The 18,620-nt window shown below is 38.8% G+C and overlaps 1 protein-coding gene across 1 annotated transcript; it reads right to left on the minus strand.

The window, feature by feature from the left end:
* Positions 1 to 257: 257 nt before the first annotated feature.
* Positions 258 to 17,085, minus strand: rab6bb (RAB6B, member RAS oncogene family b). Its single transcript, XM_026935037.3, has 8 exons — positions 16,866 to 17,085; positions 12,861 to 12,919; positions 12,730 to 12,783; positions 7,754 to 7,859; positions 6,315 to 6,426; positions 4,554 to 4,647; positions 3,829 to 3,895; positions 258 to 3,219 (listed from the first exon to the last, which is right to left on the minus strand). Exons 1-8 carry the CDS (start codon positions 16,933 to 16,935, stop codon positions 3,155 to 3,157), a joined length of 627 nt encoding a protein of 208 aa, XP_026790838.1. The 5' UTR covers positions 16,936 to 17,085; the 3' UTR covers positions 258 to 3,154.
* Between the last annotated feature and the right edge of the window lie 1,535 nt (positions 17,086 to 18,620).

The raw sequence follows: 18,620 nt of genomic DNA on the forward strand, positions 1-18,620 counted from the left end.
TACAATGTCAGAGATTTCCTAATGATTCCTGATGACCGTCACAATGGCGGCCATTTTTAAAATGCTAATATCTTATCTATTAGTAGACTGACTAAACAACCTGGGATAAAATTGCTAAAATTAAATTATATATATATATATATATATATATATATATATATAAATAACACACACACACACATATATATATATATATATATATATATATATATATATATATATATATATATATATATATATATGTATATATATATATATATATATATATACACACACACACAGTGGCGTCAGTGCATTCAGGTAAACATAAGACAACATTACCATAAAATATTAAAGATACTATTACTACTGCGGTAAGTAAACATTTCACATTCCTTTAACATATCGGTGCAACGACCTGAATATTACAGCGTGGAATTGAGCCACGACGTTTCTGTACATTCTCCATGATCATAAGTACCATAACATTCATCTGACAAACAGTGATCATCTTGGTTTTACTCCAGTGCGCTTGATGTGATGCTAATCTTTACATAATTCTTTGCTTTATGACACTGAAACAAAGTGCAACATAAAAAAGATCACTCACCGTGTGTCAGAGTGCAAATACGACAACAAAGGAAGTTAAAAAAAAAAAGTTCAAAAAGCTTAAAATCTTCCTTTAACTCAGGCACATCGTAGCTCATGCTAACCTGAGGTAAATGTTGCTGTAGGATACAGTTAGCCATGTTTTGCCTGTCTTTGTCTTAAGCTTTTTTTTTTTTTTTTTTTAAGATTAGGGGTATTTTTCAATAAAACAAAATTTGTAAAAACTTGAGATTTGCCGTATACTCATCGTTAGTTTTCACAATTTATATCTATTATACTCAGCTAACTGACTGATGATTTAGCTAGCTGAAATGACCTCCGAATTTTTTAGCTAACTGGAGCCGTCTCTTGATGAATAATTTAGGTTTAATTAACATGCTAACTTAGCTAGCTATTTGATAGCTAGTAAAGGTAGCTATCTCCTGATGAATGTTTAAATAAAATGCTAACTAGCTAACTAGCTCCATATTAAAGCTCCTATTAGGCATTGTTTGTGTATTTAACTCGTATGTATTACTTATTTCCCGTCTTACTTTTCCAGAATTACGCATAACACAATGTTTAGCTAAAATAAAAGTACCGAAAACTCACGTTGTCCACTGTTGCTATGATGTTGCTATAAATTTTGGTTCTTTGAGTTGGACTTTTTGTGAGTCACTAATATCAAGTCACCTTTGATATTTGAGTTGGATCAAAAACACACAGCAGTGTGTATGTACTAGCCTTTAGCTTAAGTACTAGCAGCTTCAAGTTCACGATGCATATCTAGCTCACTAGCTACAGTTACCACAGGACATTATTGCTAGCTAACTTGACTAAACAGACAGCATTGTACCAAATTAGCAAATATTCAATGACTGTATTCCCAAAATCTTGCCTTATTTTTTTTGCAGAATTTGATTTGACTGCACAGTTTAGCTAAATTAATTTAACTAAAATAAAAAAAAGAACTACAAATCTACTTGTCTTCATGGGTAAGTTATAAAACAAGACATCATCAATGTTTGAGTTAATTTGTTCAGTCAGTTCTAGCAGCTTTCAGCTTCACAATCCATGATGTATTACAATGCTAACGTAGCTAGCTCTCGAAAGTTACAGGAGGTAATTGCTAGATGGCTAATTTAGCCAAACACAAAAAGTTCAGCTAGTGAAAGTTTTTACTAAATGAACAAATAAAATATTTAACAAGAGTCACTAATCACATCAATACATCCTCAATATTTGAGTAAAATTAAAAACACGCAAATTTGCGGCATGTTGCTAGCTAGCTAGCTACCTTAGCTAGCCTTCATCTGACAAAAGATGGAATAAACATGTATGTTAGGTGTACCCAGCACTGAACTACCCCACCACCCCAATCATACTTCTCAAATTGCAGACCACTAGGGGGCGCCTGACCCATGATAACAACTGGCAAAAGATATTATTACAATAAAATCTTACGGGGCCCCCTGGTGGCTCGGAGGCCGTAAGACACTGTTTATACCATTTGTAGCTAGAAATGGCCATGACTGTACCAAATGTGCAAATATTTAACGACTATATTACCTGCTTCTTTTAACTTTACTGAATCAAATTTTGACACACTGTTTAGTTAAAATAAATAAAGAGAAACATAGCTACGAATCTCATTGTCCACCATCGCCATTTTATTGCAATGGATTACTGTAGAGTTTATAATTTATCTTTAATCACCGACTGATTTATTCTTGATATTTGGGCGTGATCAAGAACAATTTTGAGTATTTTAGCTGTTCTCTTTGTCTATGTTCTTCGGTATCAGAGCTGACATGGAGCTGAAATAGAAGAAAACATAATGAAAAACGTTAATGTTGTGGGCGAGAACGAAACGGAGTGAAGCCCTTATTATATCGAAAAGTAATTTTACACACACACCACGTCTAATGATGGGTGTTCATGATAATAGAAATACTATTTACAATACAGTACAGCGTGGCAGACCTCAGCGTGGACACTCGGCGCTAATGAAAGTGCATCGGGTCTTTTCAAACAGTGCTACTGTACTTTAAATTATGAAAGTAGACAAAACATGCGAAAGAGAATTTCATTATTGGCTGAAATAAATAATTCAATTGGTGCAAGGTGATTCCGTATCGCATCATTAAGATTAGAGCGGCCGTCTGAGGCCTTTTCTGTAGTTGCTGACGATATGCAGGGGACCAGAAGACGTGACGGACTCCAGAACTCAGCCTACATGCATTGTAAGAATAAAGAAATGACCCTACGCCCTGCTGTTACTTCCTGTTCCAAATCTCAGTTGATGTAGAAAACTACAAAACGCAAGAGAACTTAACATTTCTCAAAACATTATAATCGCGTCACTTCCTTGTTGTCCTGTATCACTCTAACAGCTCGTCTTTCTTTTAGTTATTTACATTATGTTGTTATTGGATCGACAATATGGATGTGATTTTTTTTCTGAGAGCTTTAATCACTTTCAGCTCAGTCGGATGTAGAAAGCCTGCGTCCAGTCGGGATGCCGAGCCACAGGAAGCAACAGAACGAGCAGGTGTGTGAGTGGAGGTGTCCATGAGGGGGCGCTGTACTAACACGAGCAGCTGCTCTCGCTGGCAGGAGGCTCCTGGGCTTTGTCCAGCTTGATGTCAATCACTGAGAGGTTCGGCATTAAAGGAAATGTACAATCTGCTTTCTTAAACATAAAAACAGCTGCTAAATGCTAGCGGTGCATCTATCTTCCCAAGAGAATATCCACATGAACATGAATACGAGAACCGGCGAATACGAATGTGAGGAATAACGTCCTCATGTGTCAATCCGTAGATTCTGTACGATATAATTTAGTTATAATGCAATACTATGTGATAAAACCTGAGTTCGTGCTGTGCTAACAGCTCGATGTTAATGTTAAAAAAGGATTGTGATGGCCACGCCTCCTTTATTAGGACTGACAGGCACAGAGGCCACGCCTCCTTTATTAGGACTGACAGGCACAGAGGCCACGCCTCCTTTACTGCACTTAACACACGCGCCTCTACTCCTTTACTGCGAATGATGTGCACATAGTTCACTGGAAATGATGATGTAAATTGTTTTATAATAATTCAATTCAATTCTATTTGTATAGCGCTTTTAACAATGGACATTGTCACAAAGCAACTTTATAGAAATAGATGGATTTACAAAAAATATACTGTAAATATGTGAATTTATCCCTTATTATTATTTTTTAATTTCATTATCAGCTGTCTAAAAGGATACTGCCCTCCTTATTCGTCTCATCCAGATTCTCCATTCCGGGCAGAGCAGCAGCCACTCGCCGAAACAACTGAGAAAAGAGAGAGAGAGAGAGAGAGAGCGCAAGAGAGAGAGTGAGAGAGAGAGAGAGAGAGAGAGAGAGAGCGCAAGAGAGAGAGAGAGAGAGAGAGACAGTGATAGATAGACAGATAGATATTGAGAAAAAGAGACAGTGAAAGAAACAAAGAAAGACAGAAAGTGAGACAGACAGTGATAGATAGACGTCGAGAAAAAGAGAGACAATGAGAGACAAAGAAAGAAAGAAAGAGACAAAAAGAGAGACCCACAATTAACCATCTTAGCTAAAACTGTGCTGATTCTTTAGCTAAATCAATTCTCATATCTGTACATTAACAATAATAATAATAACAATAATTTATAAAGCAGTTTTCAATTAATTAAACACGTTATTTAAAATTATGGAAATAAATGGAAATAAAATAATGAAATAATTTAGAAATAAAAGCGAGTTTTTTTATTGAGATTAGTGATGTGAGCGAGTCAGCTGATCCACATCACACTCTGGTGCATTGAATCACAGGCTCCACATTTCTATGTTTTTAACTGTTATATTTATATTTGTATGTATTTGGCTCATAACACACAATGATAAATAATAAAATGACTTCTGAGCGGAATAATGCTGTTTATTAAGAACATGCAGTGCGAGTGAGAATAAAGAGCCTCACCTGTTTCACATTGCTGCCGGTTTTAGCGCTCGTCTCAATGAACATCACGTTCAGCTCTTTAGCCCTCTGCTCTCCTTCCTCGATCGAGATTTGTCTGAGATATGGGGCATAAAAAATATCAGAAAATACATAAATCACTTAAACACCTCTTCACATTTCAGCAGTTAGGAAGAACGTAAATTCCCATTTTCTCCCTGAGCGGATGTTGTTTCTCAGACGGGGAGGTCACAGAGGAAATTATTACATGGCACAATTTGTTAAAAAAAAACCTCTGGTGCTTGTAACTTCAGGCTTTGGGAGAAAATAAGAACGAGAATACGAAGCAGAGCTGGACAGCGTGAAGGCTCTGAAATCAAGGCCCTGATTTATTAAGCTCTCAGTTAAAAAGACTAAATTGCATGTAGATAGTAGGAGGTGTTCCAGCTGATTTATAATTAATAAAAGTTGTGTAAATGATGTCACATGAAGTAGGAGGAGTACCCAATATGTAAATTAGTTTTTTTTGCATGTGTTTAATGGTTTAAATTGTGCATTAGGTAAGATTTCTCAAAATTTGCCAAGATTAGGTCTCTCTCGGCCCGCTCGACATTTCCCACGCACTCAGGATCGTCATGACATCACTTTCAAGCGCACTATATAACACTAGAAACACTCAAAATCCAGCTCATGATGATTTAGGAGAATGTTCACAAGCGCAGTCGCTGTCCTTTTTTTCTTCATAATAAGCGTATTAACATGTTAGCAGGAGTGGGCGGAGTGAAGAAGTGTGAGGGTGTGGCTATAAAATGATTGACAGGATGGCTATGTAAACACAAACATACGTTCTAGTCCATAAGGCAGCTTTTTCTCAGCCACTTAATACTTTTCTCCTGAGGTTACAGCTTAAACCATCGTTTTTGTTTTTTTTTTAATCATATTCTACATATTATTATAGCTTATTCGTATTATTAGTAAGAAATCAGCTATTGCACCTTTAAGTAGCGACACAAGTTCAGATCTCTAAGCGACTCCCAGAAGAGTGAAATTGGTATTATGGAGCTTAACGGCGATGAGACGCATCAAAAGTCTTGCTACAATATGAATGTAAAATAAAAAACTGTGGACATGAAAGTGTGTCTGTTCTTAATATAAACATCAAGAGAACTTTCTCAGATGCGATTTAAATGCTTCATCGGATGATAAGCTACTTTTTTTTTGAAAGAGAGGCAGGTGAGGGAAGGACTGCTTACAGCTGCTATAACGTAAGAGAGAACTTGTTTTTTTGGATGTTGGACAACATTAAATGTACCTATAAATGGAAAAAAATTAAAGTGTTCTTTAATAAATAGAAAAAAATTGTAATCATTGGCAAATTGCTGTGGTATAAAAGGAATAAAATACTATGGGACATGGTATTCTACAAAAAATAATAAACTTTTGGAAGGTATTTTGCGTAAAATGGCAGAAACGGGCTTCCGCAAATTTAATACCTGCCATTCAATTGTATTCATTTACACACAATCGCTTTTCCAGAAGTGAGTTTTAAATCATTGGGTTAATTAACACTGCAGGTAATAAATCCATGCATTTGAATTGACTCCACCCACTATTTTGCACTATTTGGTAGAAACTTCCTAAATCACATGTTCATTAAGGCAAACGCTTAAACAAACAGCGAATTCTCTCGTGTGAAAGACGCAAATAATCCGTAAACCATGTTCGTAGCTCAGCTTGTAAATAAAACAGCTGTGAAATTCTCTAATGCAAATCTGAGAGCTGAACCTCTTCTCCTCCAAGTCTGTCTTATTGCCGACCAGCATGATGATGACGTCACTTCCTCTCTCCGTCCTGACATCGTCGATCCATTTGGAGGTCAGCTGGAAGGAATTCACGTCTGAAAGCAGAAGGAGCAACAACGGCAGCGTCACGCTAACAGGGAATACGCTCAGGGAACAATTCAGCACACAGTCCAGTTTACGACATTTGTCAACTGTGATGATGTCAAACAATCTTGGTCAAATATACTATTTTTCTGTGTGCTCCAAGTCGGATTTATATCACAGCTTCTCTTACAGTAGTGCTCGATGCAATAAAGTGACAACATTCTGCTACTGATAACGTTAACGACATGCGATCACAGAGATTTTCCTCTAATTATTTTGGAATAAAGGTGCTGAACCAGCTGTATTAAGCATTCTGACACCACCAAGGATTTCTTTCACGATTTGTGTGATTTGTGTTCAAAATCTTCAACATGATGAAACTCGTACAGTAGAATTACCCTAAATATACTCAGTCATGCTATTCTCTTTTTCAGTTCTGCACCGAACCTGCAAGAATAATGTAGCTCACTACACAATATCACTTCTAAGATAAACAGTTTTGAAAAACAGCAGCTGCTTTCTATTTCAGTTCCTCCCTTCAAACACTGGTGGGTGGAGCGACACTGTCAGGAAATCCCAGGAAGTTGGATGCAATTGCAGAAGTCTTTAATGATAAACAACTAAAACTAACAAACAAATGACAAAAAAGAACCAAAAACTAGAAAAACTAAAACATAGGCCTAGACTGAGGCAAAGCGAGGTGAGGCAAAGAAAAGAAAAGAAAACTCAACATGAAAACTACAAAAATCTCTCGCAGTACAAATACAAAATAACAGCAACGATACAAACTTCACACAATGCTTCACAACTAAGCATGGAAAACACAGAACAGAAACAGCGTGACTAAACAGGGAAACACAAAACAGGTGTGCACAAACACAGGAAGTAAGGCAGACAACAAAAGCAGAAATTAAAAAAACGAGTGAGGGTGCACTCTGGTGGTCTGGGGAGGAATTGTCCAGGGTGGACGTGACAGACACTCAGTTACACTAACAAAAAGTGAATCAACTGTCCGAGAATGCGGCCTCCATAAACATCTCTCCACTGTTCAGCTACACAGTGAAGTTTAGTTCATGTTTAAAGATGACAGGAAGTCTCACAGGAAGTGTCCTAAACCACATCAGCATCACTGAGGAACTGGATGTGACAAAGGATTCTGGGTGAACCAGACTTCCATGATTTGTTAGCTACACTAGCCTTAAATGTATCTACTGAAATACTGAGGATGTAACGGAAACATATCAGCGATGTTAAAATAATGAGATTTTAATCTACTTCATGGTGGGGTCTATTGTTGAACTGTGTGTGTGTGTGCGTGTGTGTGTGTGTGTGTCTCACTTGTGATGTCGTACACCACCACGGCCACGGTAGAGTCTCGTATGTAGCTGGGGATGAGGCTCCTGAAGCGCTCCTGACCTGCCGTGTCCCACAGCTGTAACCTCACCTGCAGCACCACAGAGCATTTAGACGAGTGTTTCTCAAGCCAGCGCTTAGGTCCACATCCACATCCACATCCACATGGATTCCACACATGGACCAATATCAGTACTCATGTAGTGATATTCAATTTTCACATTGCCTGACCTTTTATCACAGTATGGTAACTCTATGGCATTGGGTGGCATTTTTGAAATAAATGAACACTTTAGCTAGCACTCAATGGGCCTCATTGATCAAGCTGGATATGAACAGATTTATGCGTAAATATTTCCTATAAACATTTACACAAATGTAAAATACAAGCACACACAAATACAAAATTGATATTCATAAAAATCCTATACATCATTGGAAAAACTTTTGTATCCTATTCGTGCTTATGTGTAAATTTATGCAGAAGAAGACTACGTAATGTAAACCTCGACTCGATCGATTTTGAATCTGACAATCTGCAATGAGTTACAGCATTTTTATATACGAATTACGCTGTCAAGGTCAAATCTTATTTATTATTTCAAATCTATTTATTTAAGATTATTTATTTCAAATACACACAATTTAAATATTTTTTAGACCTCTCGTTTCATATGAGCCTAAATGACATTAAGGAAATATTACATTTACAGTATATAAAAAAACAGCAGTTCAACTAAATCTATTGTAAGATAAATAAGGCTCGTTGTTCAGTTGAAGTGAAATGTGGGCGTGTAAAAGGAGGGCGGGGCCAAGCTCTGTGCGGACGGGGGCCAGTAGGCGGTGCAGAATTGATATTACTTGAAGAGTTAGAGCATGATGCCTTTAGGAGGCGAGGGATATTTAGAGACCACTATGATTTTTTTTCTCAGGATAAAAGCCGGCTTATAAGTCGATTCTTTCTGCATCCGGTCCATTGAAAAAGCGTTGTCATGGTTTGGCCCTTCGCTAGCAGAGAAACTCTATGTTTAGGTTTTGTGTGAAACGATTTTCTTTTGACTGCACTTATACTGCGCTGGATGGACGACACTGAATTCACCTCTGTAATTTCTCTACGTGTTTTGGGCTTTTCAGGTGCTGTGACTTCGCTGCATATGCTGCTAAATAAGATTTTTTATTCTCGTAGACGTGAATCAAAAGAACTTCAACTTCTGTCTTAGAGAAATTCTTCTTTTTCTGGCCGTTTATTCGCCATTTTGCGCTTTACGTTCTGTGAACTTGGCCTTTTTATGGACTTTTGTCACCAAACGCAAAACATCTGTGGAACGCACACGCCCGGTGATTCCCATTTATCAACAAACACACGAATACGAAGAATCAAACTTTCTGAAACTTTTGCAAATCCGGCCGACATTTTAGCTCGGTTTGGCTTACACAAACATTTGCACACAACTTTACTCAAAGACTGATGAATGAAGTCCAGTGTCTGTAGCTACAGTGCAGGGCTGCACGATTGAAGAAAAATGCAATATGCCATAACTTGTTAAATAATGCAATATGTGATACGATAACAGTACAACTGTGTACAATCAATTTAAATTATATTTATATATATATTTATATATTTAAAAGCTGAAAATGACATAACCAACGTACGTTTCTTATTCTTTTGAGGAAAAGAAAAAGCATTCTCTGCTATCTGCATCACCCTAAAACTTTGACTTTTCAGAACTTTTTGAAGTATTAAAATCATTCAGTTATCGCAAACCCTTGCAACATGCATATCGTGATATTTACAGTTGCGATATTTCAATAATTTCAATATATTGTGCAGCACTACTACTGTGTCATTTTAGTTGTGTCTTATTTGGCATTTAGCTTCATATACCGTGACATTTGTTCACACGTAATCATGCGCTAGCTAGGCTGTGGAAAGAGTTTAAATCGAACTTGTGAATTTGTTCCTCTGACATGGATCTTTGTTGCTAGGCAACTAACAAATATAGATTCCTAAATTTTATTTCACCAGAAATGAGGCTAACAATTTAACTCGCCATTACATCTTTTATAAGAATAATGTATAGATTTGTTTATAAATTACTAAAAAAAAACTTCTTATAGTTAAGACTGTAACTAGTGTTGAGCTGCTCCATATTGAAAAATCACCAACTCTGCGATGAAACTGTAAATGACAACAGGAAGTGACTTGTTTCACAGCCGTTCCACGATGAAATGATGAAAATTATGACGTGTTCTTTAATAAATAAAGAAGTGTTAGTGTTGATAAACTGCTGAGGAAATAAAACATTTGAGGAAAATAATCAACTTCACTTCATCCACTCCAACCCTGTTGTTGATTATTTATCTACAGCAGCATGACACTGAGTGTTTTATTCCTCAGCTAATCGTTTGAACAAATGACGACTGTCTACAAACACAAATATGATTGTTAGATAAAATAAAAGGAAAAGAAAAAGCTATGAGAGACAATTAGCCATTTACTGAATTAAAAGCAGAGCTACTGGCTTTATTTGTGCACATGTTATAAGCTGTCAGGGTACCAACTTTGTGTGTATTTCCTGTTTTTTTACCCATGATTCCTGCTTCATGTTGGCATTAGCTAGTGGAGCTATGATTTATAGTGATGGGGGGTGGAGCTACGATTCATAGTGACAGGGTGGGGCTAGGATTTATATAGTGACAGGGGGTGGAGCTATGATTTATAGTGATGGGGGGTGGAGCTATGATTTATAGTGATGGGGGGTGGAGCTATGATTATAGTGACAGGGGTGGAGCTATGATTTATAGTGATGGGGGGTGGAGCTATGATTATAGTGACAGGGGTGGAGCTATGATTTATAGTGATGGGGGGTGGAGCTATGATTATAGTGACAGGGGGTGGAGCTATGATTTATAGTGATGGGGGGTGGGGCTATGTTTTATAGTGACAGGGTGGGGTTAGGATTTATATAGTGACAGGGGTGGAGCTATGATTTATAGTGACAGGGGGTAGAGCTATGATTTATAATGATGGGGGGTGGGGCTATGTTTTATAGTGACAGGGGGTGGAGCTATGATTATAGTGACAGGGGTGGAGCTATGATTTATAGTGATGGGGGGTGGAGCTATGATTATAGTGACAGGGGTGGAGCTATGATTTATAGTGATGGGGGGTGGAGCTATGATTATAGTGACAGGGGTGGAGCTATGATTTATAGTGATGGGGGGTGGAGCTATGATTATAGTGACAGGGGTGGAGCTATGATTTATAGTGATGGGGGGTGGAGCTATGATTATAGTGACAGGGGGTGGAGCTATGATTTATAGTGATGGGGGGTGGGGCTATGTTTTATAGTGACAGGGTGGGGTTAGGATTTATATAGTGACAGGGTAGAGCTATGATTTATAATGATGGGGGGTGGGGCTATGTTTTATAGTGACAGGGGGTGGAGCTATGATTTATAGTGATGGGGGGTGGAGATACGATTCATAGTGACAGGGGGTGGAGCTATGATTTATAATGATGGGGTGGAGCTACGATTTATAGTGACAGGGGTGTAGCTATGATTTATAGTGACAGGGGGTGGAGCTATGATGTATAATGACAGGGTTGAGCTACAATTTATAGTGACAGGGGTGGAGCTACGATTTATAGTGACAGGGGTGGAGCTATGATTTATAATGATGGGGTGGAGCTATGATGTATAATGACGGGGTGGAGCTACAATTTATAGTGACAGGGGTGGAGCTATGATTTATAGTGACAGGGGTGGAGCTATGATTTATAATGATGGGGTGGAGCTACGATTTATAGTGACAGGGGTGTAGCTATGATTTATAGTGACAGGGGTGGAGCTATGATTTATAATGATGGGGTGGAGCTACGATTTATAGTGACAGGGGTGTAGCTATGATTTATAGTGACAGGGGGTGGAGCTATGATGTATAATGACAGGGTGGAGCTACGATTTATAGTGACAGGGGGTGGAGCTATGATTTATAGTGACAGGCGGTGGGGCTGTGATTTATAGTGATGGGGGGTGGAGCTATGATTTATAGTGATGGGGGGTGGGGCTGTGATTTATAGTGATGGGGGGTGGAGCTATGATTTATAGTGATGGGGGGTGGAGCTATGATTTATAGTGATGGGGGTGGAGCTATGATTTATAGTGACGGGGGTGGAGCTATGATTTATAATGACGGGGTGGAGCTATGATTTATAGTGACAGGGGTGGAGCTACGATTTATAGTGACAGGGGTGGAGCTATGATTTATAGTGACAGGGGGTGGAGCTATGATTTATAGTGACAGGGGGTGGAGCTATGATTTATAGTGATGGGGGGTGGAGCTATGATTTATAGTGACGGGGTGGGGCTGTGATTTATAGTGACAGGGTGGAGCTATGATTTATAATGACGGGGTGGAGCTACGATTCATAGTGACGGGGTGGAGCTACGATTCATAGTGATGGGGTGGAGCTACAATTTAAAGTGACAGGTGGGGTTAGGATTTATATAGTGACAGGGGTGGAGCTGTGATTTAGAGTGACGGGGTGGAGCTACGATTTATAGTAACAGGGTGGGGCTAGGATTTATATAGTGACAGGGGGTGGAGCTACGATTTATAGCAATGGGGTGGAGCTACGATTTATAGTGACAGTGGTGGGGCTGTGATTTATAGTGACAGGGGGTGCAGCTACGATTTACACTGACAGGGGGTGGAGCTACGATTTATAGTGACAGGGTGGAGCTACAAGTTATAGTGACAGGGATGGAGCTATGATTTATAATAACTGGGGGTGGAGCTATGATTTATAGTGATGAGGTGGAGCTATGATTTATAATAACTGGGGGTGGGGCTACATTAATAAAATGTATAAATAAAACACATGAATATTGCGGTGTATCCTGTAGTTGAATATACTGGCACTTGCCTACACACTGAAACGAGCTCACTCTTACCGTTCGATCTTCCAGGTACATGGTTTTCGATAAGAAGTCGATCCCAATGGTTGCCTACAGACAGAAAAACAGCACGTCAGTGACGTCTGAGCGACAGATATCCGGAGAGCAGCGTGGATTTTACAGCGTACCTGATACGTGTTGTCGAAGCTGTCATACATGAATCGCGTTATCAGGGATGTTTTTCCAACTGAAACATAAAACAAGAGAAAATGTTACCGACGATACGTACGTAAAAAGCTTCTCATGGATTCAGAAACAATCAGACGTGTGTGCAGTTTGCTTTCTTTAGCGCTGCACCTGCGTGTTTAAAATAACCCTAACATTAAAACCCTAACATTAAAACCCTAACATTAAAACCCTAACATTAAAACCCTAACATTAAAATCAGGCCTTTTTTTCTGTCCCTTAGCGTTATAGTTACCAATATGACAGTAACCTAGAAACAAACAGAAAATATATATATTTTGAGAATTTCTCATTTTAATTTGATTTTTGGAAGTTCCTCACTTCCAGGAAAATAACTTTTTGATGACACATCCTGTACTAGTCTTGTGTTCATCCAATGAAATGTTCTCTAGAAAGTGTGGGTCTGTTCAATGCCGGAATGTGGCTACCTCAGACTGATGGAGAATTCCTTCTTTACAAACCGATGAGGCTTCTCCATCAGTAAGAGTCAGTAATATCATTTTATCTACCACTCAGACGCGTTAGATGTCTTCCACTGACGACCCTGCAGCTCTCCATCATCATCCACGTCACTGACACTCATCCTTGGCTCAAACACGTACGTCATAACTCCAGAAACACGTGGCATCTTGTCGTCTAGGAGATCATCCTGGTTAAAGTGGACAGGCGTGGGTGAAATCCTCCACAGCTGAAAAACTCCTCCGCTCTTCTTAAACTCTTCTAAGCTACTTCGCTACGCTACTGTCAGCTTTGATTCTATTTGGCGGAGAATTTGACGTATCTCCAAAGCTACTATCTGTTGTGTAAATCAGTCAGGCACTTCAACATGCCATCACTCTGGACTTCCTGTTTCAAAAGGAACAACACTATATAGCCAAAAGTAATTGCACCCCTGACCATCAAACTCATATGTGCTTGTTGAGTGTCTCATTCCAGATTTATTCCCCCTTTGCTGTTATAATAAGCTCCACTCTTCTGGGAAGCTTTCCACTAGATTTTGGAACGTGGCTGTGGAAATTTGTGTTCATTCAGCTACAAGAGCATTAGTGAGGTCAGGCACTGATGTTAGGTAAGGAGTCTCCAGTTCCAGTTCATCCCAAAGGTGTTCAGTGGGGTTGAGGTCAGGGCTCTGTGCAGGACACTCGAGTTCTTCCACTCCAACCTTCACACACCATGTCTTCATGGAGCTCGCTTCAGGCATGGCCAAGCTGCCAATGAGGGGCCCTTTATAGAGGCCCTTAACCCTCCCTGCTCCAGAGCCGCTGTATCATGGCCCTGATCCTGTACTCTGACCTCAGCTTCCTAACCAGCTGGGATCTGCAAAGAAACAAATATCACTGTTCTGCAGTGTAGTGCGTGATGTTAGAGGCTATCTCCTGAGAAAATGCTTCTAGCCACCAGTTTAGCATCAAACCAAACCATGCAGTCACAAAGCAAGGAAAAGGTTGGCTGAGAGCCGTGTAGGGCTGAAAACCTCCTCATAATAACGCTTTCATTCACTGGTCAGAAATCCAAAAACATATAACGGCAAGCACACCAGGGTTCCATTCAATCAGACTAAACACTGCAGATGTGAAAGCATCTGTTCTCCCTTCCACAAAGCAGCATCAGGACAAAAAAATCTTCCAAAAAAAATCTTCTACACATTCGATGGAGCGTGTCACATGTCCTTTTCAGAGAAGGCAAAGCCAGAACTGTGGTGAACAAGTACATTTAAAAAGCACTGAAACAGAAGACTAGTCACTTATTAGTGATGATATTAATATTATCTGTCCATAGTGAGGTTTACGCACTGCTGTAGGGTATTTTAGGAATTCATTCGGATTGGCAGCATGACAGGACACGCCTACGTTCCTGAATGGCACTCACACCCGGGCGTGTTCACGTCGTACAGGTCAGTCCTGTTCCTCAAGCCAGCTTAAAAAAAAAGAGACACGACACACACTCGCCGACTGTCTTTGATATACTTCAATGGAGAAAATGACAATGTAACTATGGGCACTATTACAGGAGGAAAGGATAGAGGGAGGAGTCCGAAAAGGGAGGAGCTTGAGTTCAATGTGATTGCAAACTTGAACAAAGGACATCACAATAATGTAAAATTACTTAAAAAATGATCTTTTTTGTCAGATTTAGTAAATTTCAGTCAATTTCGTTGTCGATGGCATTTCATTTTCATTTCAGGAAAGTCATCAAATCGTAAGATACACTGAGGTTCAGGACCTTGGACAGCAGCGCCATCCTTGAAGGTCTTCACGCGAACTCAATATTGCTCCTTCAGGAACATCTCAGTGTTTGTCCAAGCCATAAACAAACTTTATTTTATCAGTAGGACAATCCACATTCAGATATTATCCTGTATATTTGATTTACATGCTAGGAATGCTAGGTTTCATACTAGCTTCTTGGGAAGATCAGATTAGCAAAGTGAGGTACCAACAATCTCTGCTACTTCATTCCAAGCTTCATTTTTCTTCATAACGTCTCTATATACATTTAAAGAGAGATTGTACATAACATGAAACCATGGGTATATGTTTTCCAAACTAAAGTTCCTACCTGAACTAAAGGGAACTAAAGGGAACTGAAGAAACGTCGGACCACGCGCGCCACATGATTGGTCCGAGGAATCATTTGGGATGACTGTTTGGATTTGTCAATTTACTGTGTCATGCCTAATTTGCATAGAATTGAGAAAATCTCAATCCGAATGTCATTTGTCGTAGAAATCATGGCTCTGTGTTGTGCACGTACGTAGAGAATGAACGTAGAGAATGATAACTGTATATATAATCATCATGTTACACTATTACTACTAATAATAATAATAATCAACATCATCATCATTATTAGCTTAACAGGGTAATAAAATCTGTACTACTATACTGCTACTAATACTAATACTAATACTACTATACATATATATATATATATATATATATATATATATATATATATATATATATATATATACACACACACACACACACACACACACACATATATATATATATATATAGTGAGAGAGAGAGAGAGAGAGATAGTAGTAGTATTATAGTAATATATAGCATTATATAGTATTTGAATATTTCTAATAATTATGTAGCAGCTTATAGATTAATAGATTAACATCTTTTTCAGATTTTTCATTTTGCAGCTTAAAATATGCATTAGTAAAAATTAAAAACACATGAACATATTTACTAGCTATTTTTCTGAGCTGAAACCATGGTAGCTCAAAGTCGCCTGCAATTACATTATATTATATTACATTATATTATGATGATGATGATGTAGTGTGTGTGTGTGTGTGTGTGTGTGTGAGAAGGGTGAGGTGAGGGTTGCCAGGTTGCTGAATGCCACCCTACCAGTCTGGGTGTGTCTCTGTCTCTCTCTCTCTCTCTCTCTCTCTCTCTGTCTCTCTCTCTTTTTCCTTGCTGTCCTTTTTTATAACAGAGAACACATCATTCTGCCTTGTATTTAACCCTGGCTTTATATTAATGTACACCTTCAGGGTGTGTGTGTGTGTGTGTGTGTGTGTGTGTGATTTATTCTCCGGGTTCCACTGCACCAGAACCCACAACAACCACAACAACAATCACAACAACAACAATCACAACAACAACCACCACAACAACAACACCTTTATTTTATGTCTGATGTCACTGTAAGGGAAATGTAAAGTGTATAAAGAGGATTTAAAGAAATGTGGAAATCTATATCATTATCAGGTGTGTTGACATTATCATTATTATTATCATTATCATTATTATTATTATTATTATTATTATTATTATGGATGGTGCATTGCTATAGATTCACATGACTAATCAAAAAAAAAAAAAAAAGACAGAAATGGAGACTGACATTAAGAGTGATTCATGTGTGTGTGTGTGTGTGTGTGTGTGTGTGTGTGTGTGTGTGTGTGTTAAAGCACAGGGACTCACCGCTCTGTTCGCCTAAAAAAACAAGTTTAAATTTCCGTAAAGGGTTTCCAAAGTCGTTCCCCACAGACATGTCGGCTAGCAGTGTATTCCTGTGCTGTTCTTTACTCAGGTCTCCACTGCTGTTGTCCGGTAAAGCAGCGACCCCCCGCAGATGGACAGTGTGTGGAGATGAAGCTCTGAGTCCCGACGCGCTGGATGTTGCAGCACTGCTTTGCGATGTCAGTCCTGCGTCTCAGTGCGCATGCGCGACTTCCGCCTCACGCCCGCCTGCGGTCCGGCCTGCGCGCGCCGCTTCCCGGCCGCCATTGTTCTTACTGTAGATGATGATGTTGGTGTAGATGTTGTTGTTCCAGCAGCATTCCTGTCATTCCGTGAATTCCTGTACAGGAAAATTTCCACCAGAAATGAAATGTATTCCACTTTAACCCTTTCCCCAGTCTGCTCAGTCAGCTGGCTCAGTGTGCTGTGTGCAGTTTACTCTTTAGTTCTGTGCTAAAAGTGCACAAAATCCATGATTACATTCACATTTACCCTGTGCAACTCTCAAACAATTAAACTTTATTATTTTTAACCCTTTCATGCATCATGACTACACTTAGGAACAGTCAATTTAAGGCTCTTTTTTAAATTTTAGTAAAACATAAGATGTAAATCTTATATCTCCCGCAAATCACTTGAGAGCTTTACTGTAATTAACGCAGACTTCTGAAGCTCTCTAGACTATTTGTTGTTCTCAGTCTTTACTAACTTTCTACATCAAATTAAAAAATAAATAAATAACACAAAATTAAGAGATTTTTAAAAACTTTCGTTTGTTGGTATGTTTTAATCTGGTTTTGTGTTTTTGAGAAGCGAATTTTTTTTAATCTCCTTGCGTCATACAACAGTCCTAAATTGTGTAAATTTTGTATGTTGAAATGAAATTATATGATATTGAAAGATATAATTTTTTAAAATTATTATTTCAGGCAGTTTTTTTTAGTCTTTTTTACTCATGGCCAACCCATTTACTTTTAATATGAGTAATATTTAGACAGTCAAAATTAATCTATCATGCAATCTTAAGTTAAAAAAAGAGAAAATATAAAAGAATCTGAACATGCATATAAAAAATGTACGCATGAAAGGGTTCAAATCATTTTTCAGCATAAAACAAGAAAGATTCATGATACACTATATGTCCAAAAGTATGTGCACCCCTGACCATCACACCCATATGTGGTTCTTCCCCAAACTGTTACCACAAAGTCTGAAGCACACAGTTGTGTAGAACGTCTCTGTGTGCTGTAGCGTTACAGTTTCTCTTCACTGGAACTAAGAGGCTCAAACCCTGTTCCAGCATGACAATGCCCCTGTGCACAAAGCGAGCTCCATGAAGACATGGTGTGTGAAGGTTGGAGTGGAAGAACTCGAGTGTCCTGCACAGAGCCCTGACCTCAACCCCACTGAACACCTTTGGGATGAACTGGAACACCGACTGAACCCCAGACCTCCTCGACATCCCAACATCAGCGCCTGACCTCACTAATGCTCTTGTAGCTGAATGAACACAAATCCCCACAGCCACGCTCCAACATCTAGTGGAAAGCTTCCCAGAAGAGTGGAGCTCATTATAACAGGAAAAAAGAGGAATATATCTGGAATGGGACATTCAATAAGTCCTTACCAGCCTTTCTTCTTCTTTCTCTTGATGATAATCAGAAATAAAGAAGCAACTTGTCATGTTACAGAGAAAGCACAAAGTAAAAACCCCTC

Source organism: Pangasianodon hypophthalmus, chromosome 14, assembly GCF_027358585.1.
Source record: "Pangasianodon hypophthalmus isolate fPanHyp1 chromosome 14, fPanHyp1.pri, whole genome shotgun sequence".
NCBI lineage: Eukaryota > Metazoa > Chordata > Actinopteri > Siluriformes > Pangasiidae > Pangasianodon > Pangasianodon hypophthalmus.

What these genes read in the sequence shown, in the direction of transcription:
- rab6bb (XM_026935037.3), bottom strand. Translation starts at nt 16,935, where the DNA reads ATGTCTGTGGGGAACGACTTTGGAAACCCTTTACGGAAATTTAAACTT. An exon ending in GCTTCGACAACACGTATCAG is followed by an intron (nt 12,784 to 12,860) that starts GTACGCTGTAAA and finishes TTCTGTCTGTAG; the next exon opens with GCAACCATTGGGATCGACTT. An exon ending in TGAGACGAATAAGGAGGGCA is followed by an intron (nt 3,220 to 3,828) that starts GTATCCTTTTAG and finishes CGAACCTCTCAG; the next exon opens with TGATTGACATCAAGCTGGAC.